The 21,367-nt window shown below is 37.2% G+C and overlaps 1 protein-coding gene across 3 annotated transcripts in view; it reads left to right on the top strand.

The window, feature by feature from the left end:
• Nucleotides 1-21,367, top strand: part of UBE2W (ubiquitin conjugating enzyme E2 W) — a 111,865-nt gene that overhangs the window by 31,126 nt on the left and 59,372 nt on the right. For all 3 annotated transcript variants that reach the window (XM_060128476.1, XM_060128477.1, XM_060128475.1), the window contains exons 2-3: nt 10,011-10,102; nt 17,812-17,914. In XM_060128476.1, the coding sequence (XP_059984459.1) occupies nt 10,011-10,102; nt 17,812-17,914 (195 nt within the window). The remainder of the gene's footprint in view (nt 1-10,010; nt 10,103-17,811; nt 17,915-21,367) is intronic.

The following is a 21,367-nucleotide window of genomic DNA, read 5'->3' as shown; positions in this document are numbered from 1 at the left end:
ACTTCAATTATTGCTCTTAAAATGATAACCATCATTCTAATTTTACGTATCTTTGTAGGTAATCTTCTATCTCTAGTTTTAAGATTAGCTCTTTTTCAGTTGGTGTTCTGTACTTTCACAGTGATATGTGTGAGTTTGGGATTCTTTTTATTTATGCTGTTTGGAATTCATCCTGGACTTGGACTTGAGGATTGATGTCTTGAACAATTCTGGGCAATTCTCATGCATTATCTCTTCAAATGTTGCCTCCTATTCTCTTGTATTCTCTTTGTCTCATGTTTTCACCTCTGTTTCTCTGTTATATCCTGGAAAAATTCTTCAGACATCTTCCTAGGTGTTAATTCTCTCTTCACCTGTGTTTAACCTATCCACTGAGTTTAAAAAGGTTTTTTTTTTTTTATTTAGATACATTTCACATGCCATAGAATTCATCCACTTAAAGTGTACAATCAGTGATTTTTTTTTTTAGTATATTTACCCAGTTGTACAACTGTCCCCATTATCTAATAGAAAATTTTCATCATCCCCAGAAGAAAACCTTGTACCCATAAACATTCACTCTCCATTTTTTTCCCATCTGCTGGCAGACACCAGTCTAATTTTTATGTCTATAGATTTGCCTCTTCTGGGCATTTCATGTAAATGGTATCAACCTATATGTGGTCTTCTGTGACTCACCACTTTTACTTACCATAATGTTTCTGAAGTTACTCCATGTTGCAGCATGTATCAGTACTTCATTCTTTTTTTTTTATGGCCAAATAACATTCCATTGTATGAATACAACAGATTTTGTTTACCTGTTCATCAGTTAATAGACATTTGGGTAGCCTCTATTTTTTTCTGTTATGATTAATGCTGTTTTGAACATTTGTGTTCATGTTTTTATATGGATATGTTTTCTTCATCTATTGAGCCTTTAAATCTAATTATATAAGGAATATACTTCTACATTCTTGTTGTAAAAGAGTCATAATATGACAGTATATAGTGTAAACAGGGGTGTCCTCTTTCTCCTCCATTTATGCTGCTAGGAGGGAACTACTATAAAATAGCTGGATGTGCTTCCGTCTCTCCCATGTGCGTTTATATGACGTTTCTATAAATCTCTTGCTTTTGTTTTAATATAAAGGAATTATATGTATTTTTGAGGCTTTTTTTTTTTCCATTTCAGTATGTTTTGGGATTCTTCTGTTGTTGTTAGTACACAGAGATCCACATCATTCTTAATGGCTGTGTAGCCTCATTTCCATATGCCATAATTTGTATAATTATTGTTAGACACATATATTGTTTCTGGATTTTGCATACAGTGAAGCAGTCAACATCCTTATTAATTTTTTTTTTTTTTTTTTTTATGGTACACGGGCCTCTCACTGTTGTGGCCTCTCCCGTTGCGGAGCACAGCGCAGGCTCAGCGGCCATGGCTCACGGGCCCAGCCGCTCCGCGGCATGTGGGATCTTCCCGGACCGGGGCACGAACCCATGTCCCCTGCATCGGCAGGCGGACTCTCAACCACTGCGCCACCAGGGAAGACCCTTATTAATTTTTTAAAAAAGCATTTACCGAGGAAAAACATTTGTCAGGCACAGTTTTGAATGCTAGGATTACAAAATAAATAGATCATAATCTCTGCCTTAGGTTGCTCACAGTTATATAAATGCTACAAGAACATTAAGTAAATTAATTGGGGATCTGGTGCTTTTCCAGCTAGGAAGATAGATTTTTATTGCATCAGGTATTTTATGCTATTGTCTTCTGAATAATTTCTCATTTGGTTCTTACTACTTTTTTAAGTATTTTTCTAGATTCTGAAAAGACAAATTGTTGCCTCAGTGGATAGAAATTATATTCCCCAGGATTTTTTTTTTTTTTTTGCTTCTGTGAGTTGCCTGGGGCATTTCTTCCTTAACCACTTGATTAAATTCTTGCCTAAGGTTCTCAGCAGGAATTCAGACTCAGACCCATGTGGGTGTCTGCTTGAGATTTTGACATTTCATGGGAGACGTTTTTTCCTTCCTATACCCATTGCTAAGTTCTAAGCAGGTAAATTTCATTGTTATCTCTTTCTGTGCCGTTTATCTTATTCACTATTACACTGAGGGGTCATAGTTTTATGCAGGTCTTCCGAGAGATTCCTCACTTTTTGGTCTTGTCCCCCTTGGGTTTGGTACCCGCCTTGGGTTTCGCAGAAAACCCCAAAGTGAAATCCAACCCTGATCCTTTGAATATTTCAAAGTTCGTGTGTTCGCTTTGTTTTTGTTTTCTGTGGAATTATTCAGAGTATCTACATTGTGCTGGAAATAAAATTTTGCTTAGTCTTTAAAGGCATTCTTCCTTTAGCTTTCAGTATACCACGGTCCTGGTTTTTCTCCCCTTTGATCACTCTCTTTTTGAACACTGCTGTACCCTGAAAGCATGTAGAGATTATTTACATATTTGTCTCTCTTTTTAGACTGTGGGCTCTTCACAGACAGGACTCATTTAGTCTTGTCATTTTTTTGCATCCCAGTCTGATTTTTGAAAATGTTAGTTTAATTTTAAATTTTTTATTCTTTTGGCCATGCTGAGCAGGTTGTAGGATCTTAGTTCCCTAACCACTGATCCAGGTCACTGCCAGGCCCCCGGCAGTGAAAGTGCCGAGTCCTAACCACTGGGACACCGGGGAATTCCCCAAAATGTTAGCTTAAAATAAGAATGAACGCCTTGATTTGTTGAAGGCTTTCCATTTCCTAAAAGGGGGAAAAGTTTCAATAAATAAATGTTAGAATTAAGGGCTATAGAAGTATACTTAGGAAAAAAGTATTTTTTCTTAATTTGCATGAATCAAATTCTACCTTATTTTAAAATAAGGTAAAATCATTTCAGTGCCGTGTCATCTCACCCTGAAAGAAGAAAAATGTTGTAATTGTTTAATGTTGTTGGGAGGAAAGTAGTAATTTATTAGTGAAATGATGTTAATGTATATGGTATTCTTATTATTTTTTCTATCACGTCCTCCTATTGTTAACCTTCCACCTTTAGTTGATTGTTAGATGAAATTAGAGAAAACATGTTGGACATTTTATGTACAGTTGCATTAGCAATCATTGTTGTATAGCTCTACATTTTTAATGTTTTCCCCACTCTTGTTTATATTTCTTCCTACCCTAAATAAGGATTTCTACCCTTTAGAATAGTTTCTCAAAGTGTCAGTTTTAAATAAAATTTTGCAAGATGTGAGGCCTAACTCTCCAACTCCTTAACTTGCTCCATTTTTCATCACATTTTAATATACCATACACTTATTTGTTTTTGTTATTATTTATTAACTCCCTTCCCTCACTAGAGTTTAAGCTTTACAGGGCCAGGAATCTTGTCAGTTTGTCCATTGATGTACTGCCATTATTAGTATCTAAGAGGGATATATTCTCTCCTGGTTTTGATTCATAACCATAAGAGTATCATTTAAATATTTTGTGGCTTGGTTTCAACATATATTAGTGTGGGATGATACTTACACAGATACATTATTTAGAAGCTGAACTGTTTTATATATGAATGAGCTTTCTAGGATGCTATTTAAAATACTTAGTCTAGGGGCTTCCCTGGTGGCACAGTGGTTAAGAATCTGCCTGCCAATGCAGGGGACATGGGTTTGAGCCCTGGTCCGGGAAGATCCCACGTACCCCGGAGCAACTAAGCCCATGTGCCACAACTACTGAGCCTGCGCTCTAGAGCCTGCGAGCCACAACTACTGAAGCCTGTGTGCCACAACTACTGAAGCCCGTGCGCCTAGAGCCTGTGCTCTGCAACAAGAGAAGCCACCACAATGAGAAGCCTGCACCCCGCAACAAAGAAGCCTGTGCCCCGCTCACTGCAACTAGAGAAAGCCCACGTGCAGCAGCGAAGACCCAATGCAGCCAAAAATTAAAATAAATTAAAAAAATTTTTTTAAAAATACTTAATCTATTTTTCTTTTTTTATTAAGAGCATTTCATTGAGCGTGGTATTCTTCATTAAACACTAATGTTCTCTGTCATACAACTGTAGTAGTACTTTTTTATACAGTCATACCCATCATCCTCAGCTGTCTGAAAAAGCAAAACTTGAACTAATATATAAGCATGAGCATTGATGAAAATGATAGGAAGCCGAAGAGGTAAAGATGGCATCACTGGGATGACACACCATGTTTTAGCACTGTGCTGCACATAGTGTGGTCTGTGGACCTGTTACTGGGCTGTGCTTTTCATTTTATGAGGACTTGGAAAAATTGTACCTAATTTCTCCGGTTAATTTCAGTGGGGGAGTATAGTATGGTTTAAGAGCAAATGAAGCAATAAGTGTTAGCCAGTGTTAAATGCCAGCACTGAAGATTGGTTAGGATTTGTTACACGAAAATAATGTGATATATTCACCAGAATAAGTAAACCCTTTTGCTTGGTAATGTATGGTGGGGCTAAGGAGGGGGAAACAGCAAATAAAAGAGAAAGAAAAGAGGAGAAAGAAAGAGAATGTCAGTGACTAGAGGTTAGATATTATAACAAGTTATTGATAGTCAAAGAGCAGATGACAGTTAAAAAAGTGAAAACTGGGGTTATCAAGCTATCAGAACTATATACTGAAGGATCATGTGGGCTTGTAGACCTCACTGTTGTCTGAGGATGTCACAATAGAGTAATCATTATTTTTAAAAAAAACCTTTTTTTTACATCTTTATTGGAGTATAATTGCGAGTAATCATTATTAACAGACTAAATTATGTACAATACACATAATGTCAGGGATCTGTATTAGAGTTCAGAGTTTTACCATGTTGATTTAAAATTTTTTGGATATTTAAAAGTGTTAGTCTTCATTTTATCTCATTTCCTGATCATGCCAACACATTCAAACTTGGTTTAACATTATGGGTCTATGTTGGGACAGGCATTGATATTATCAGTTGGGGGAAATGGAACAGGACTGATTAGAACATAGTGATTACGTGTTTTTGTTTTTGTTTTTTTTCTTTTTTGGCTGTCCCACACGGCATGCGGGATCTTGGTCCCCTGACCAGGGATCAGACCTGTGCCCCCTGCAGTGGAAGTGTGGAGTGCAACCACTGGACCGCCAGGGAATTCCCATAGTGGTTACAGTTTTTAAAGTGATCTTTAAATTGCTTTTACTCTTTTGTATAAAAACTGTATCTTGGGCTTCCCTGGTGGCGCAGTGGTTAAGAGTCCGCCTGCTGATGCAGGGGACATGGGTTCGTGTCCCGGTCCGGGAAGATCCCACATGCCGCGGAGCGGCTGGGGCCGTGAGCCGTGGCCACTGAGCCTGCGCATCCGGAGCCTGTGCACTGCAACGGGAGAGGCCACAACAGTGAGAGGCCCGCGTACCACAAAAAAAACCAAACTATCTTGAGCTTTCCGAGGACTTTAAATCTCAGAAGGCTAAGAGTAATTATATATGTGTCTGTTTTATTCTGTTGGCCTTTTTGTGTCCCCACACTCAACCTTTGCTGTGAAGCAGCTACTCTAGTGATTCTTGGAGAAGTGGTAGTGGAGAAGAGGAAACGTTAAGCTCCTGGGCAGCCTTTTCATGTTACATAAATACTCTCCTCGACCCCTATAGTAAACACCAGTCATAGGGAAGAGGAAATCTCAAGAATAATCCCTCATGTGTACTGAAGTGGGAAAAAGTTTTAGGCACTGAACTTGTGTCACTCTTAAGTGCAGGGTCACACATCCTAGGATGTTGTAGTCTAGAGATTCTCAGCCATCGTATGATGACGTACAGGAATGCTATTCAACATCTTGTTGATAATAGTTAACTGCAAAATTTGTCAGTGGTTTTCTTACCCCCAAAAGTAGTAAATTTCAGTGGATTCATATCACTTAGATTCATTTGCATTCATGAGGAAGGAGAGAAAGGGAGGTCTGGCTGGACTATAGAGCCACTGAAAATCCAAGCCAGTTCTGAAAGTGTTAAATCTTTTTTTTTCATGGTATTTAGGTATATCAGGATCTTTTTTACTGAGTATATAAACCCACTTGGATCTCTTAGAAGAGCTCAAATTCCTGTGCGTTTTCCAGACTTGAGCCAATGCAAGATGAGGGCTAGATAGAATTTTTAGGTTTACTCTAGATTTGGGATGCTTTAAAACATTTAGATTCTGGGCCTGGCCTTTTTGCCTTGGAAGACAGATGTACTGCTGTACACAGTCTGGGAATAAAGTGCATATTTATAGATTGAGATCACGTATCGCCGGGTACGTGTTAAGTATTGAGAGAACAATCATTTTAGGCATATTAAATTTACTCAGAAAATTAATTTTTATTTTTCAGGTGGTTGTAGTACTTAAAGAGTTAGGAAAATCAAGCTTTTTTTTTTTTAAAGTGGGTTGTCTACTCTAGCCACTTTTTAAAAAAAATGTTTATTTTATTTGGTTGCATCAGGTCTTAGTTGCGACAGACGGGCTCCTTAGTTGCAGCTCGCCAGCTCCTTAGTTGTGGCATGCGAACTCTTAGTTGTGGCATGCATGTGGGATCTAGTTCCCTGACCAGGGATCGAACCTGGGCCCCCTGCATTGGGAGCGCGGAGTCTTAACCACTGTGCCACCAGGGAAGTCCCCAGGAAAATCACACTTTTATTAATAACATATATCATATTTTTAATGCACAATTTTTCCCCTACTTTAACATATCTGAAATCAAGATATGTCTAATCAGTGGTGTGTAATTGTTTAATTGGTAGCATTTTTCCTTTCCTAGTATTACATAAAATAATAGTGTGTCTTATGATTGATTGTCTAAGATTCAGAGAACCATGGTACGTTTGTAATATATGTAATTAATTTTCCCATACCTCTCCGATTTAGGGACAGACAGGGTAGTATTTGGCTATGAACCTTTGGAACTGTTAATTTTTCAGCCCCCTTAGCTCCCAGTAGTTTGTAAGTAGTTCTGCTTCTTTACTTAGTTACCTTCTGCACGTTATTTTCCAGTTATCTCAATTCTAGGCTCTCATTTTCACCACTGTCTAGGAAAGCAGCCATTGTTGCCCTGATGGTCTAATAATCTGGTGGTATCACTGCTTTTGCTAGTGTTCTGATGCACGTGTTTCTCATCTACTTTTGCTAACGCTTTGTCTTCAAAGTTAGGAGGTGAATGCTTCCTCATGTGATGATAGCTTTCTGTTGATAGATGCTACAAGGTATGATCTCTAAACACATGGTATTATCTCTAAACAGTTACGCTAGTTCTTCACATTCTCAAGTGAGTATGAATTTTCCTTTATTTTTACATTGAACTCTTTAAGTCCTCCTTTTTTAGCTTCTGTGTTCATATTCAGGGTTCTTAGAAGAGCCAGAGCACCCTTGAGGGACCTGTTTGCTTACTTAAAGACACTTCCTACCCTCTTTAATGATTATTGTTCCGGGAAGGATCCCTAAGAGTGAATTCCCTGTTTCTCTGAGCCTGCCAGACACACTGTTTGCCCTTCTACTCTTATTTTTTTTTTTCCCGTTAAGTTTTATTAGTACACTGGTAAATCATTAGTTTTATTAGTGTGCTTATTAAGTACTCATTAACCCCCCAAATGTTCGTCCTGCTCTGTCTCTTTATTGCAGAGGATGTGGATGTGCAAGGTAGTTTATTGCCTGATAGCAGAGACAGTAAGGGACTGGCATGAATTGTCTTTTTAATGTAGTGACTCCACCCCTCAATTAAAAAACATGCTCCAGTGAATGTCGTGGATTCTGACCTGTGATACTGAAATTGAAATGACAAAGTGGATGATAGCCCCTTCTAATGGGGAGAGGTTGGAGCAGAGGTTCTGTATTAATCATCTTTTGCTGTGTGACACATTACCCCCAAATTTAGTGATTTGAAAGAACAAGCATTTATAATCCCATGTAATTCGAAGGGTCTTGAAGCAGAGAGCTGGATTCTGGCTTGAGTTTGCAGGCAGTTTACTGGCCCCAGCTGTGGTCATCTGAAATCTTGGCTGGAATTGGAGATTCCAGATTGGAGATTCTTCCAGTTCACAATATGGCAAGTGATTCTAGAGAGAATGACCCAGATGTAAATCATAATCTTTCATAACCTCATCTTGGGAGTGATATACCATCATTTCTGCTGTATTCTATCGGTTACACACACCAACTATGGTACAGTGTGGGAGGGAACTACACTAGGATGTGAATACCAAGAGGCAGTTACTTGGAGATTGTCTTGGAGTTTGGCTATACCACAGGCCCCTTTCTTTGTGGACCTATAATAAGTAGTGTCAGGGTGGGGAAAACTTTTCTTTTTCCACAGTGCTCTTCACCGTTATCTTCAGGAGACCAAGGAATAATTACACCAACACGATTCTTCTTAACTTGCCTTTATATCCTGTTTCAGTTGGTAGCTATGCAAATTGACCTTCCTTTATATCTTAATTCAATAACAAGGGCTGTCTTCCTTGTCTTAGTAAAGTTTTCAAGATCTGGAGAATTTCCACAGCAGTGTTTCCCAAAATGTAGTCATTGAAAGGAGACTTTTCCAAGATGCCCTACACTGAGAGGATTCCAGTACTTTTGGAAGCCTGTATGTTGTATTCCTCCCCTTAGAGAATCATTGTGCAAGTTCGTATATCAGAAGTCTCTGAGAATTCCTGCTTTAAAAAAAATCCTTTTTTCTTTTTGTTGTTGAGCCCAGTGTTTCTGAAAATTTACTTGATCACAGAACCCATATTTGTTGACAGAAGTAGAATAAATCAAAAACCCTCTTCTAACATAGACACTTATCACAAATATAATCCTCCTTTATTCAAAACAAATTATTTATGCAGCTTTATTTCTATATTTTGGATAATTAAAATTTTTCTAAACTAATTTTCAATTTGTAATTTTGCATTTTAGAAGGCAGCTGAGGTCAGAAGTTGCAATTAGTTGGTATCTTATTTTCCATGTTACTAGCAGTTATGATATTGCACCATCTGAGGAAAAGTTTTCACTTTTGGCAATTTAAAGAGCCATTGATTCTCAGCAAAGAAGGGAGGAGTTTTCTATTCTGTAGTGTTGTTAGATGGTGGTAAGCTTATTTAAAGGCGTTATGAATTGAAAAGATCTAGAAACATTGCTGTATTGATAGTAATATTTCATTGTCTAGAAAAATCAGAAACTAGCTTTTAAGTAGAGAGTTGTTTGGAGTTCTGAACAGAAATCCATGCTTGTGTGCTTTAATCCAAGAAAAGATGTTCATTAAGAATTTTTATAATGTTACGTGCACTTCTAATAACATTGGTTATTTTGTTTTTAAACCTGTAAATTATGGGCTGCTGTGGTTTTTGTTTTGCATTATTGTATACTGAAAAAGAATGTCCACTGATGATAACAAGGGAAGAACTGAACAATAAAAGCTGTACAAACAAGAATGCAAATACATAGCCATTTTGGGGCATCTAGTATGTGAAAAAATAACTTTATGTATCTCAGGCCCTGGTATGTTATATTCTGGTGTTGAAAGATTAAATTATATGTGAATGATCCTATTTTAAGAAAATAAACAGGGGCTGTAAATTGTAAATTAAAATTATTTTAAACTTTTTCAAAAGACTTTTTAACTTAATATAGTTCTTCTCGAAAGCCTGTCTGTCTGAAATGATGCATTCTTTAAGGATTATGGAGAACTGTGGTTTTTATAATTGAAACGCAGTAAAGGAAACCCTGCTAAAACTTTTAAGCATTTATAACCTTATAACTTTAATGGAGTAGTTCTGAAGTTTTATAGGTAGCTGGCTGCTCTTCATAACCACTTTACAACATCTAAGTTTACAAATATATTTAGAAATATTTTGACAATAGATTGTGAGTTATAGGACAGGCAATTAAAAATTTGAGAATTAGGCATGTAAAATATATAGAAGATGTAAGGGGCTTGTAAAGGAAAAGGCGTGAGCATTTGGACAAAGTTTAATCAAGGATTTCAGACTGTGTGAATACAAGTATATTATGTTGTAAGGGAAAAATATACAAGTTATTATTGGTATTCTTTTCTAGAAACGACTACAGAAAGAACTGTTGGCTTTGCAAAATGACCCACCTCCCGGAATGACTTTAAATGAAAAGAGTGTTCAGAATTCAATTACACAGTAAGTGTTTAAGTTTTAAAGTACTTGTTTGTTTTTCTTTTGTTATCAATGTAATATATGAATATATACTCATTTTAAAAATACAGAATTATTTTCTTATTTCATCCCATTCTCTTCCACCAAGAGGTAAGTACAGTAAACAGATCTTATTCTGTGCATTTATATATACAATTTCACTTTATAAAAGTTTCCTGCTAATGAGGCAGCGTTTAAAAACTTTGGTCTGACTTTGTTATGAAATGTTCTTCACCTGTAATAGAGCAGTTTGGTATGAGGTTATTTATCAGACTTTTCAAAAACATTTAAGGCTCTGAAGAGAATGACAGTCAAGAGGTATCTCTAGCCCTGTCCCCTGAACATACTACATAGTTGCTTTCTTTACAGAAGGGTAGCTAAATGAATGTCAGACTCTTAGCATTCTCATTTAATAATAAGAAACTTTTCCATGAGGATGAAAAAGTGAAGGGTAGAAGGAGGACATCGAAGTATTCTCTAATTTAGCTCCTTCCGTGGGAGTGGAGCAGAAGTCTCTTCCCAGGTATGTGCCAAGAAGAGTAGAAATATGGGTCCCCTCTGTTAAAAATGAGCATTTGAATTAGTTTAAAGTGTTTTCAAGAGTATCATCCTAAGATTTCACAACCCAGTGTGGTCTATCCTTACCACTCCTTTGATCTAACAGTTCTGTTAGACAAGGGTAAATGTTCTAAAATGGGAAATTTTTAAGCAATTGACTCTCTCCTTAAAAAAAAAACTCCAAAAATGTAAAAGGGGTAGAAGCCAACAAGAAAAAGTTTACTATAGACCAACTTGTAGGACAAACTGAACAATTCAAATATTTAGTGATATTCTGGGTCCAAAGAGCAAAAGTGACCAAAGCTCTCACAACAGGGACATATTTATTTTCAGAAGAAACAATTTTGGTTACCTTTGACTTTGAGTCAGTACTTAAGACAGGAGCCAAGCTTTAAGAACAGGAATATGAAGAAAGGATATGTTGATGTTTGAATGGATATACTGATGTTTGAAAATGTAGTATGGGGGACTTCCCTGGTGGTCCAGTGGTTAGAATTCCATGCTTCCACTGCAGGGGGCATGGGTTCGATCCCTGGTCTGGGAACTAAGATCCCCCATGCTGTACAGCACAGCCAAAAAAAGAAAAAAAAGAAAATGTAGTGTGTATTACTACATATTATAGATACTATAGAGTATCTAGCTCTATAACGATCTCTTTGAAATGTTGCTGGGTTCTCAGTTGACTGAGCAGTTTTAGATTCACTGCCAAATGAGTGGAAGGTACAGAGATTTCCCATGGACCCTCTGCTCCCACACGTGCCATAGCCTCTCTAATTTATCAGCATCCAAACCAGAGTGGCACATTTGTTAGAACTGATGACCCTACACTGACATGTCATAATCACTCAAAGTCTGTAGTTTACATTACAGTTCACTCTTGATACATTCTATGGATTTGGACAAATGTATAGCGACATGTATCATCATCATGGTGTCATACAGCACTTTCACTGCGCTAAAAATCCTCTGTGGTTCATCTATTCATCCTTCTGTCCCCTCCCAGCAACGCCTGGCAACCAGTGATCTTTTTACTGTCTCCATAGTTTTCCCTTTTCCAGACTGTCATATTGTTAGAATCACACAGTGTGTAACCTTTTCAGACTGGCTTCTTTCACTTAGTAATATTCATTTAAGGTTCTTCCATGTCTTTTCATGGCTCTCAATTGACTTTTCATTTATCTCAAACAGGATTTAAAATGGAGCACACATTTAGAGTATAAAGCATTTGTTCTATATGATTAAACAAGTGACTGTTTTTTGTTCTATATCATTAAACAGGTGGATTATACTCCATTTTCATCTTTTTCCTCTTTACCTTTGTTAACCTGCCTCAGAGTATCCTATAAGATCTAGCCCTATAGTTTTCAAGGAAGTAGGTACCAATCGTTGCCACTTTCAACCTTTATTTTTTGGGGGGTGGGGAGGAACTACACAACACAATGATTTATAAAAAGTTAAAGGACCATCTTATGTTTTTAAAATTGAAGTATTTGTATAGATATTTCTACCACAAATTATAACTACTGGGACTTCCCTGGTGGTGCCGTGGTTAAGAATCTGCCTGCCAGTGCAGGGGACACGGGTTCGAGCCCTGGTCCGGGAAGATCCCACATACCGAGGAGCAAGTAAGCCCATGCGCCACAACTACTGAAACCACGTGCCACAACTACTGAAGCCCGAGTGCCTAGAGCCTGTGCTCCACAACAAAGAGTAGCCCCTGCTCACGCAGCAGCGAAGACCCAATGCAGCCGAAAGTGTAACTACCAAAATAAACAGCATCTTTGCTACAGAATAAACCTGTCACTTAGAGATGTTTGTCAGGCAAGAATTTTTCTTTTAAAATAATTTACTGTAAATGAACCACAAACGTTTTATTATCTTTGGACTATCTTCCAGGATATGAAAATAGACTTATAAAAATTAGATCTTGGGAATTCCCTGGCAGTCTAGTGTTTAGGACTCCCCTTCCACTGAAGCATTACCTCCAAAGTGGATGAACTACAAATCAAAAATTTTTTTTAATAAGTTTATTTATTTTATTTTTGGCTGCATTGGGTCTCCGTTGCTGCACGTGGGCTTTCTCTAGTTGCGGTGAGTGGGGGCTACTCTACGTTGCGGTGCGCGGGCTTCTCATTGCGGTGGCTTATCTTTGTTGCAGAGCACGGGCTCCAGACATGCGGGCTTCAGTACTTGTGGCTTGTGGGCTGAGTAGTTGTGATGCACGGGGCTTAGTTGCTCCGTGGCATGTGGGATCTTCCTGGACCAGGGCTTGAACCCGTGTCTCCTGCATTAGCAGGCGGATTCTTAACCACTGCGCCACCAGGAAAATCCAAACCAAATATTAATCTAGTTGAAAGAGATGCATATAGTTAACAGGAAATAAACACTGATTTTAAAATGCTATTGTATATATACTTTTTTCCTATTCAGTTCTTTAGTTTCTTTAATCAGGCCACGGCAGAAGCTGAAGCAAAAGATAGACATCAGAGCAATCAGAGATAGGGCAAAAAAGCAATGTTTTGATGTAACTACTGACCTATTTTGAAAAACTTATTTATTACTTGGGGAATTCCCTGACAGTCCAGTGGTTAGGACTCGGCACTCTCACCACCACATCCCAGGTTCAGTCCCTGGTCTGGGAACTAAACTCCTGCAAGCCATGCAGTGTGGCCAAAATAAAGAAAAAAAAAATTGTTGTTTAAGTGGGATTATATGGGATGGGGTATATGGGTAAACGAAGATGATGAAAGCACGTTACGCTTTTTGGAAGACAGTTTGGTAGCATGTAGACCTTAAAAAATAATGCGTATAATATCCTTTGACCTAATAACCTATACGCTGTCCTAAGGAAGGAACAGAGATACAGAAAGATTGACTTAGAACTAATTAAGTTGGGAAATGGTTTCTCAGTGTAGTAAAGTAAAATGGCACCCCTTGAGTTACAGTCCACAGACATCATATCGTGTAAGGCAGAAATTTTGTGTAGTCATAATTGCCTTTGAACATCCCTTGAGAGAGGCTGTATTGGTATATATCCTGTATTAATATATCCAACAAAGCTAGTTCTTCCTTCAGAGAGGCATAGATGGCTGTTTCTTTGATTAGGAGCCATGAATGTGTGAAAAATACCTGTTTTAAACATTAGAATCACAGAACAATGGGTATTCACAGGACGTTAAGAAGTGAGACTTCTCTCATCATGCTTACTCTGGGGCGTGTGTGCTTGTGACTGGAATTGTGAACATTGATGATTTGAATGTAATGTAATTTAAGTGTACACCTAATGCAGCTCTACTGGACTTGGGTCCATTGATATAGAAACTGCAAAATGACTAGAATGAAATGTACCTTAAAAACTTTAACAGTGATTATCTTTGGGTGATTTTTGTTTTATTTATGCTTATGTAAATTTTCTGTAGTGAACATATGTTACTTTTTAAATTAGGAAAACGTTGTTTTAAATTATCCTGCATGATGTTGAGAAGTATGCCTTCTTTGACCTATCTCACCCATATATTGCAAGGTGTCTTTAAGACCTTAAGAACTATGCTTGGATAGGTCACATGTCAATTTATGGTATATTATGTGTCCTAAAAATTGCCTTATAAACAGAACGAAAGGGCACCGAGAAGTCCTGTGATTTTTTTTCTTGGACTGTCCCAGCATAGTAGGTGGGAGTGGGCGGTGGGGCTAAAAAGGAATGTTCATGGCTAGGAAGGGCCTAGTTTGGTGGGGTTTTTTTTGGTTGGTGGTGGGGTTTTTTTTGTTGTTTTTGGTTTGTTTTTTGGCTGCACCATGTGGCATGCGGGATCTTACTTCCCTGACCAGGGATCGAACCTGTGCCCCCTGCAGTGGAAGCATGGAGTCTTAACCACTGGACCACCAGGGAAGTCCCTGTTTGTTTGTTTTAAATTTAACTTTAGTTGATTTACAATGTTGTGTTAGTTTCAGGTGTACAGCTTCAGATTCTTTTCCATTATAGGTTATAAGATACTGAATATAGGTCCCTGTGCTATTATACACAGTAAATCCTTGTTGTTTATCTATTTTATATATAGTGGTGTGTATCTATTAATCCCATACTCCTAATTTATCCCTTCCCCTCCCCTTTCCCCTTTGGTAACCATAAGTTTGTTTCTTATGTCTGTGAGTCTGTTTCTGTTTTGTAAGTAAGTTGATTTGTATTATTTTTTTAGATTCCACATATGAGAAGTATCATATAATATTTGTCTTTCTCTGTCTGACTTACTTCACTTACTATGATAATTTTTAGGTCCATCCCTGTTGCTGCAAATGGCAATATTTCATTCTTCTTCGTAGCTGAGTAATATTCCATTGTATATATGTACATCTTTTTGTTTTTGGTTTTTTTTATATATATATATATATATATTTTGAAGTATAATAGATTTATAATTTTGTACCTATCTCTGCTGTACAGCAGAGTGACTCAGTTATACACAGATATACATTCTTTTTTTATATTCTTTTCCATTATGGTTTATCACAAGATATTGAATGTAGTTCCCTGTGCTATACATTAGGACCTTGTTGTTTATCCATTCTAAATGTAATAGTTTGCATCTACCAACCCCAAACTCCCAGTCCATCCCTCTCTCTTCCCCTTCCCCCTTGGCAACCAAAAGTCTGTTCTCTATGAGTCTGTTTCTGTTTTGTAGATAGGTTCATTTGTGCCATAGTTTACATTCCACATGTAAGTGATACCATATGGTATTTGTCTTTCTCTTTCTGACTTACTTAGTATGATAATCTCTAGTTGCATCCATGTTGCTGCAAATGGCCTTATTTCGTTGTTTTTTATGGCTCAGTAGTATTCCATTGTGTATATGTACCACATCTTTATCCATTCATCTGTCAATGGACATTTAGGTTGTTTCCATGTTTGGCTGTTGTGAACAGTGCTATGAACATATATAGTTCATAAATATGAACTATAGTTTGAATTATAGTTTTGTCTGGGTATATGCCCAGGAGTGAGATTTCTGGATCATATGGTAATTCTATTTTTAGGTTTTTTTTTTGTTTTTTTTTTGCGGTACGTGGGCCTCTCACCGTTGCGGAGCACAGGCTCCGGACGCGCAGACTCAGCGGCCATGACTCACGGGCCCAGCCGCTCCGCGGCCCATCTTCCCGGACCGGGTCACGAACCCGTGTCCCCTGCATCAGCGGGCGGACTCTCAACCACTGCGCCACCAGGGAAGCCCCTATTTTTAGTTTTTTAAGGAACCTCCATACTGTTTTCCTTAGCGGCTGCACCAATTTACATTCCCACCAACAGTGTAGCAGAGTTCCCTTTTCTCTCCACCCTCTCCAGCATTTATTATTTGTAGACTTTTTGATGATGGCCATTCTGACTTGTGTGAGGTGATACCTCATTGTAATTTTGATTTGTATTCCTCTAATAATTGGCGATTTCGAGCATCTTTTCATGTGCCTGTTGGCCATCTGTATGTCTTCTTTGGAGAAATGTCTGTTTAGGTCTTCTGCTTATTTTTTGATTGGGTTGTTTGGTTTTTTGATATTTAGTTGTATAAGCTGTTTGTATATTTTGGAAATTAAGCCCTCGTCCATCGCATTGTTTGCAAATATTTTCTCCCAGTTTGTAGGTTGTCTTTCATTTTGTTGATGGTTTCCTGTGCTGTGCAAAAGCTTATATGTTTGATTAGGAGGAAGGACCTAGTTTTAAAGAGAATAGGTTTTTTGTTTTTGTTTTTTTAATGCAGCTTTTGCATTATATTTTATTTACTGTGTACTGGTTCTGATGTCAGGAATGTACTAGGTTTTTTGCATATGTAACGTGATGTATCTTTCCAACAACACTTCGAGGTGACTTTTTTTTTAACTCTAGCAGTTAATTTTTAAAAATACCTATTTTACAATTGCAGTAGTTAAAACAGGAGAGGTAAAACAGCTTACTCAGGGCCCCACAGCTAATTAAGGGACAGATCTGTCTAATTTTACTGTAAAATATTGCCTCTTGGGTCTGTGGTTGCATCTTTTATTACCGTATAAGGTATTTAGCGTGCATTGTGAAAATGAATGGCCATGTTCTTAAGGGTTTATATGTGTTCCAGCCTGATTGCTTTCAGAGAGTAGGCACATTTATTATTTTACATATTTCTAAGTCCATAATATGTGAGGTGCTCAACAGAACCCCAACAGTATATCCTCAATCTTCCTTTTGTTTCCCTGTATTTAAAATAATAAGTTTTTATACCTGAAAAGTATAAGATTACAGGAATTGACCAGGTATACAATAATTATAAGTGGCATGGATATAATTAGGAACTCATTTTGCTTCTAAATTCTGCCCCGTCATCTTTGTCATAATAATCTCTATTCCTCTACCCGCACTTTTTTTTTTTTTAAAGAACAAAAGATAGTTCTTGTTATAAGAATATAATTATAAACAGATTTATATTCATGATTGTTATATATGAAAACAAAGTAAGCTTACATAGATGCCATAGAAATCTATTTGGGGTTTTATTAAACAATTGAAACATAATGAGAGACAAAGGAAGGGCCTTCTAGAGCCTTAACTAGCTATCAGAGTAAGTGTACCGATGTCAAGTTAGCTTCCTTTTTCCTGTTTAGCCTTCTCTAGAATGCCGATGAGAAAATTGGTCTGATAGCTACACTCCTCTGTAGTCATTGCTGATACTGATTTCTCTCTTAGCTTCTAAAATAATTGATATCAGAAAGGCAATTGATTAGTTTGATGTTATCTATAAAATCTTCTCCATAATTGTAAAGATAGTCTGAAAAAATAAGGTAGCATAAATTGAGTAGGAGGAGTGCAGCAGGCTTTGGTGTCAGCACACCCAAGCTGGGTTTTATTTTGTTGTTTTTTCCGGACCTGGGTTAAAATTTGGCTCTGTCCTTTGTTAGCTGTCTCACCGTGATCTGGCTCTTTAACTGGAGTGTCAGAGAAGGAAACAGGGCCAGGGGTATAAATACCTACTCCTGGAATTGTTGGGAGGACGAAGTGTGTTGTTATAGACGAATGACTCTCGTCCCAGTGCCTGGCATAGAGGAATACTCGGTGTTCTCTTTTCTCCTTCTCACCCCAATCCTTTATAACTGAAGTTTAATTTTTTTTTTTTCTATTCTAGGTGGATTGTAGATATGGAAGGTGCGCCAGGTACCTTATATGAAGGGGAAAAATTTCAACTTCTATTTAAGTTTAGTAGTCGATATCCTTTTGACTCTCCTCAGGTAACAAAATGTTTTGCTTTTTAAATTTTTATTGTATTTTTGGATTATAGCAAAATGCTAAATTAGCGATTTTTGACTAAGTAAAAACTTATAAAAGAAATTCATTATAATTATGTGAATAGATTTGTTCCTTTATCTTATTTATAATATAATCAAGATCATATGAACGTTTTACCTTATTGAGATTAGGGCTTTGCTGCTTTTGTGCTTCTGAAAACTTAAGACTGTTTCTTATCCATTCATGTTAAGCAGAAAAAAGGGATGGAAATCTAACACAGGCCCATGGGTTGTGGGAGAACTTAGCATTTGGAATAACTGGAGGCACGTCTTCCTAGATAAGATGATGATAGAATGACATCGTTAAGAGGCAGGTGCTTTTTGGGAAGGAGCACATCTTTGATTTCGCATTGGCATGCTGTCTTTGCAGCCTTTTAGTATTGCACGGGCAGAATATATTATTACAAGATGTTAAATATCTAGACCTCAGCCCCAAATCTGATCATTATAATTTGAGGCAGAGTCAATTTAGTTAATGTCTTAAAACTTGGACAAGGGATAATGGGGGTAGAGAAAAAATTTTGAGAGCTGCTTAACTGTGGTGAATGATTAATCCTTGGAGGTTAGAGAAAAGGAGACTCTAGGATGAATTCCAGATTTCTGGCTTGGTTAGATGGGTAATGAATTACTAGTAGCAAAATGATAAGACAGGTGCCCAACTCTGTGTAGCATTGCTAGGTAATGAGGTGTTGTGGATAGTGAAATTTCCCAAATAACTTGAAATTCAACATGTGAGGTGCCAAAATACGCTATTTTTGAGGAAAATCATATTTCATTGCTACTTTAAATAGAATATACCAAACAGCTTAATCAATTCTCTTAGCCATGTAAGAGTATAGATGGAAGTCAGTTATTGTATTGTGCTATAAATAAAGAGATGATTGTTTTAAGGCATAGAATTAAATGGAAACGGACTCCTTGAGTTCTAAAGTTTCCATGTGAGCAGAAAATTAAGAGGTTGGGGGCTCCTTTTTATCTTTATCATAAAAATAAGGCAAAGACGTATGTATTGTCATGACCTCTAGGCTTCTATAATAACCATGTGTAGACTGTAATCAAAACCCAAAGCAGATGTATTCCTTCTTCCCAGAAAATGATCTTCATTTTCTGTTGTTGGCTTTCAGCTTATCAGCATCATCTTACTGTTATTGCTTGAAGGCAGTGAGGTATCCACTTGTCACCTTCAACCTAAGTTCGTTGAAGGTATGTGAGGGAAGAATACACTCACCAGCTCAGAAACTTTGCCTAGGGGACTATTGGAGAAGGCTTACTCTGGGAACTCACAAATTTTTCATCAGAGGGAAATAATATTTCTGTAAACATGAAACCAAGTGAAAAGTGTTCTCTAAACTCTCAGTTTTTAATTCTAAATCAAATATCAAACTTAACCATCAGTTGAATTCCATCTTTAATATTTCCGTAAGAACCATTGTAATAAATTCTATCATCTTATCTCATATTCCTTTTATCCTCCTTCCCTGGTTTTACTCCTGCTTGCTGGTCTGATTTTGGTGTCCTCCAGGTTCTTTTTTTTTTTGACATTATTATTATTATTATTTTAAAAATTAATTATTTATTTATCTTTGGCTACGTCGGGTCTTAGTTGTGGCATGTGGGCTCTTCGTTGCAGCATGTGGCCTTCTCTCTAGTTGTGATGAGCGTGGACTCAGTAGCTGCGGCACGTGGGCTTAGTTGCCCCACAGCATGTGGGATCTTAGTTCCCAACCAGGGATCGAACCCGTGTCCCCTGCGTTGGAAGGCGGATTCTTAACCACCGGACCACCAGGGAAGTCCTGTCCTCCAGGTTCTTTATTCAGAGCTCCCTTTTTCTTCTCACTTTTTAAAGTCTTTAACCATATTAAGCCACTAACTCCCAGATCTCCAACTCTGTGTACAATCTCTTTCTGAGGTTTAATTTCACACCCTTGTTGGACATCTCTACTTGAACACCTCCAGATGTCCAAATTTAACACAGCTAAACTCAGTTTTTTTCTAATAACAAAATAAAATAAAAAAAGAATTTTTTCTTGGGTTTCTGTCCACCTATCTTCTCATGTTAAATTTATTTCCTTTCCCTCACTCTTAAATGCAGTTTTTCAGATCCTTTCACAGACTTAAGGCAGTCCACCATTTTTCTTACCTTATCGTCAGCGCTGTGTGGTCCAAGTGTTCAGCTTTTATCTGGACTATTACAAAATAGCCTCTAGTTGTTTCCTCTCCTAGCCGTCCTTTCACAGTGCTGTTAGGTTTATTTGAAGGTGCAGTTACCTCATTGGTTTTCACACATACATCCACCACCACCATCCCCACCCTTCTTGGTAAATCCTGTGACAGTTCTTATTTCCTGTGGAGTCAAATCAAGCTTAGCAGTCCAGTCCCTTTATGGTTGAGTCTGACCTGAAGCATTTTAGCCACACATTACCTCCATGCCTTCTACTGTGTAGTAATACTTGCGTCATACTTTATTAATGTAACCATTAAGTAATGTTATCTCTGAAAGTGAAAGATTACACGTAGAATGATGTGGAAACCCTAGGGCGGTTGTTCCCAATCTTTTGGAATATGAGGATTCCCTTTTAACATCAGTTAATTTATATTTATATTTATATATATATAAAATATTCTAATATCCATGATTGAGAAAATAACAGACCACTCTGAGTCCAGTAATACTTTTAAATTATTTTAAAATTCTATTAATCACATCATCTGTATGATTATAAAATAATTATAACATGTCCAGTAATCAAAGCTTGATGTACATATAAATTTCAAGATTTTTCTGATAACTAAAACTTTCCAAAGGTCCATTGCGTTGCTCTGGATAAGGGCAGTAAAATTCCCCATTCCCCAAAGATTTTATTTGTTCAGATGTGGAAGCATTGGCTCTTGTTAGGTAATTAGTCTTTCATTTTCCTATGCAATAAGCAGTACTAAATTTACCACTACTTACAAGAGTAGAATTTGAGGACATATCTGTAGAATAAACATCTCATTGTGAAATTATTACTTTTGTGTCAGTGAGATCTTTGCCTGTAAATGAGATCTGTAAGACTATACATAAAACTTATAGGCTGTGTTATTTTCTTCTACTAGTTATAATTAATTTCACATGTATCTCACTTTACAGTGAAAAGGCTACCTATGTAAAACATGGTGTTTGGCACAATCATTTGCTTTAAAAGAAACAATAACAGGAACAAAAAACTTTCTCAGTTAAAATGGGAGCAGAGATGAAGTACCTTTTCATCACTGTTTTCTAGTAATGTGCACTTACCAACAGCCATACAGAAAATAAAATTCTTTCTATATAGTGTATTCTGTTTCCTTATGCTAGGATACAGGTAAATGGTTGGTTAATTTAACATGATTTGAGCATGAACTGTGTACTTTAGA

This window comes from Lagenorhynchus albirostris, chromosome 17, assembly GCF_949774975.1.
Source record: "Lagenorhynchus albirostris chromosome 17, mLagAlb1.1, whole genome shotgun sequence".
In the NCBI taxonomy this organism is placed as follows: Eukaryota; Metazoa; Chordata; class Mammalia; order Artiodactyla; family Delphinidae; genus Lagenorhynchus; species Lagenorhynchus albirostris.
Note: the sequence above shows the minus strand (reverse complement) of the source record. Positions and strands in the feature narration are given on the sequence as shown.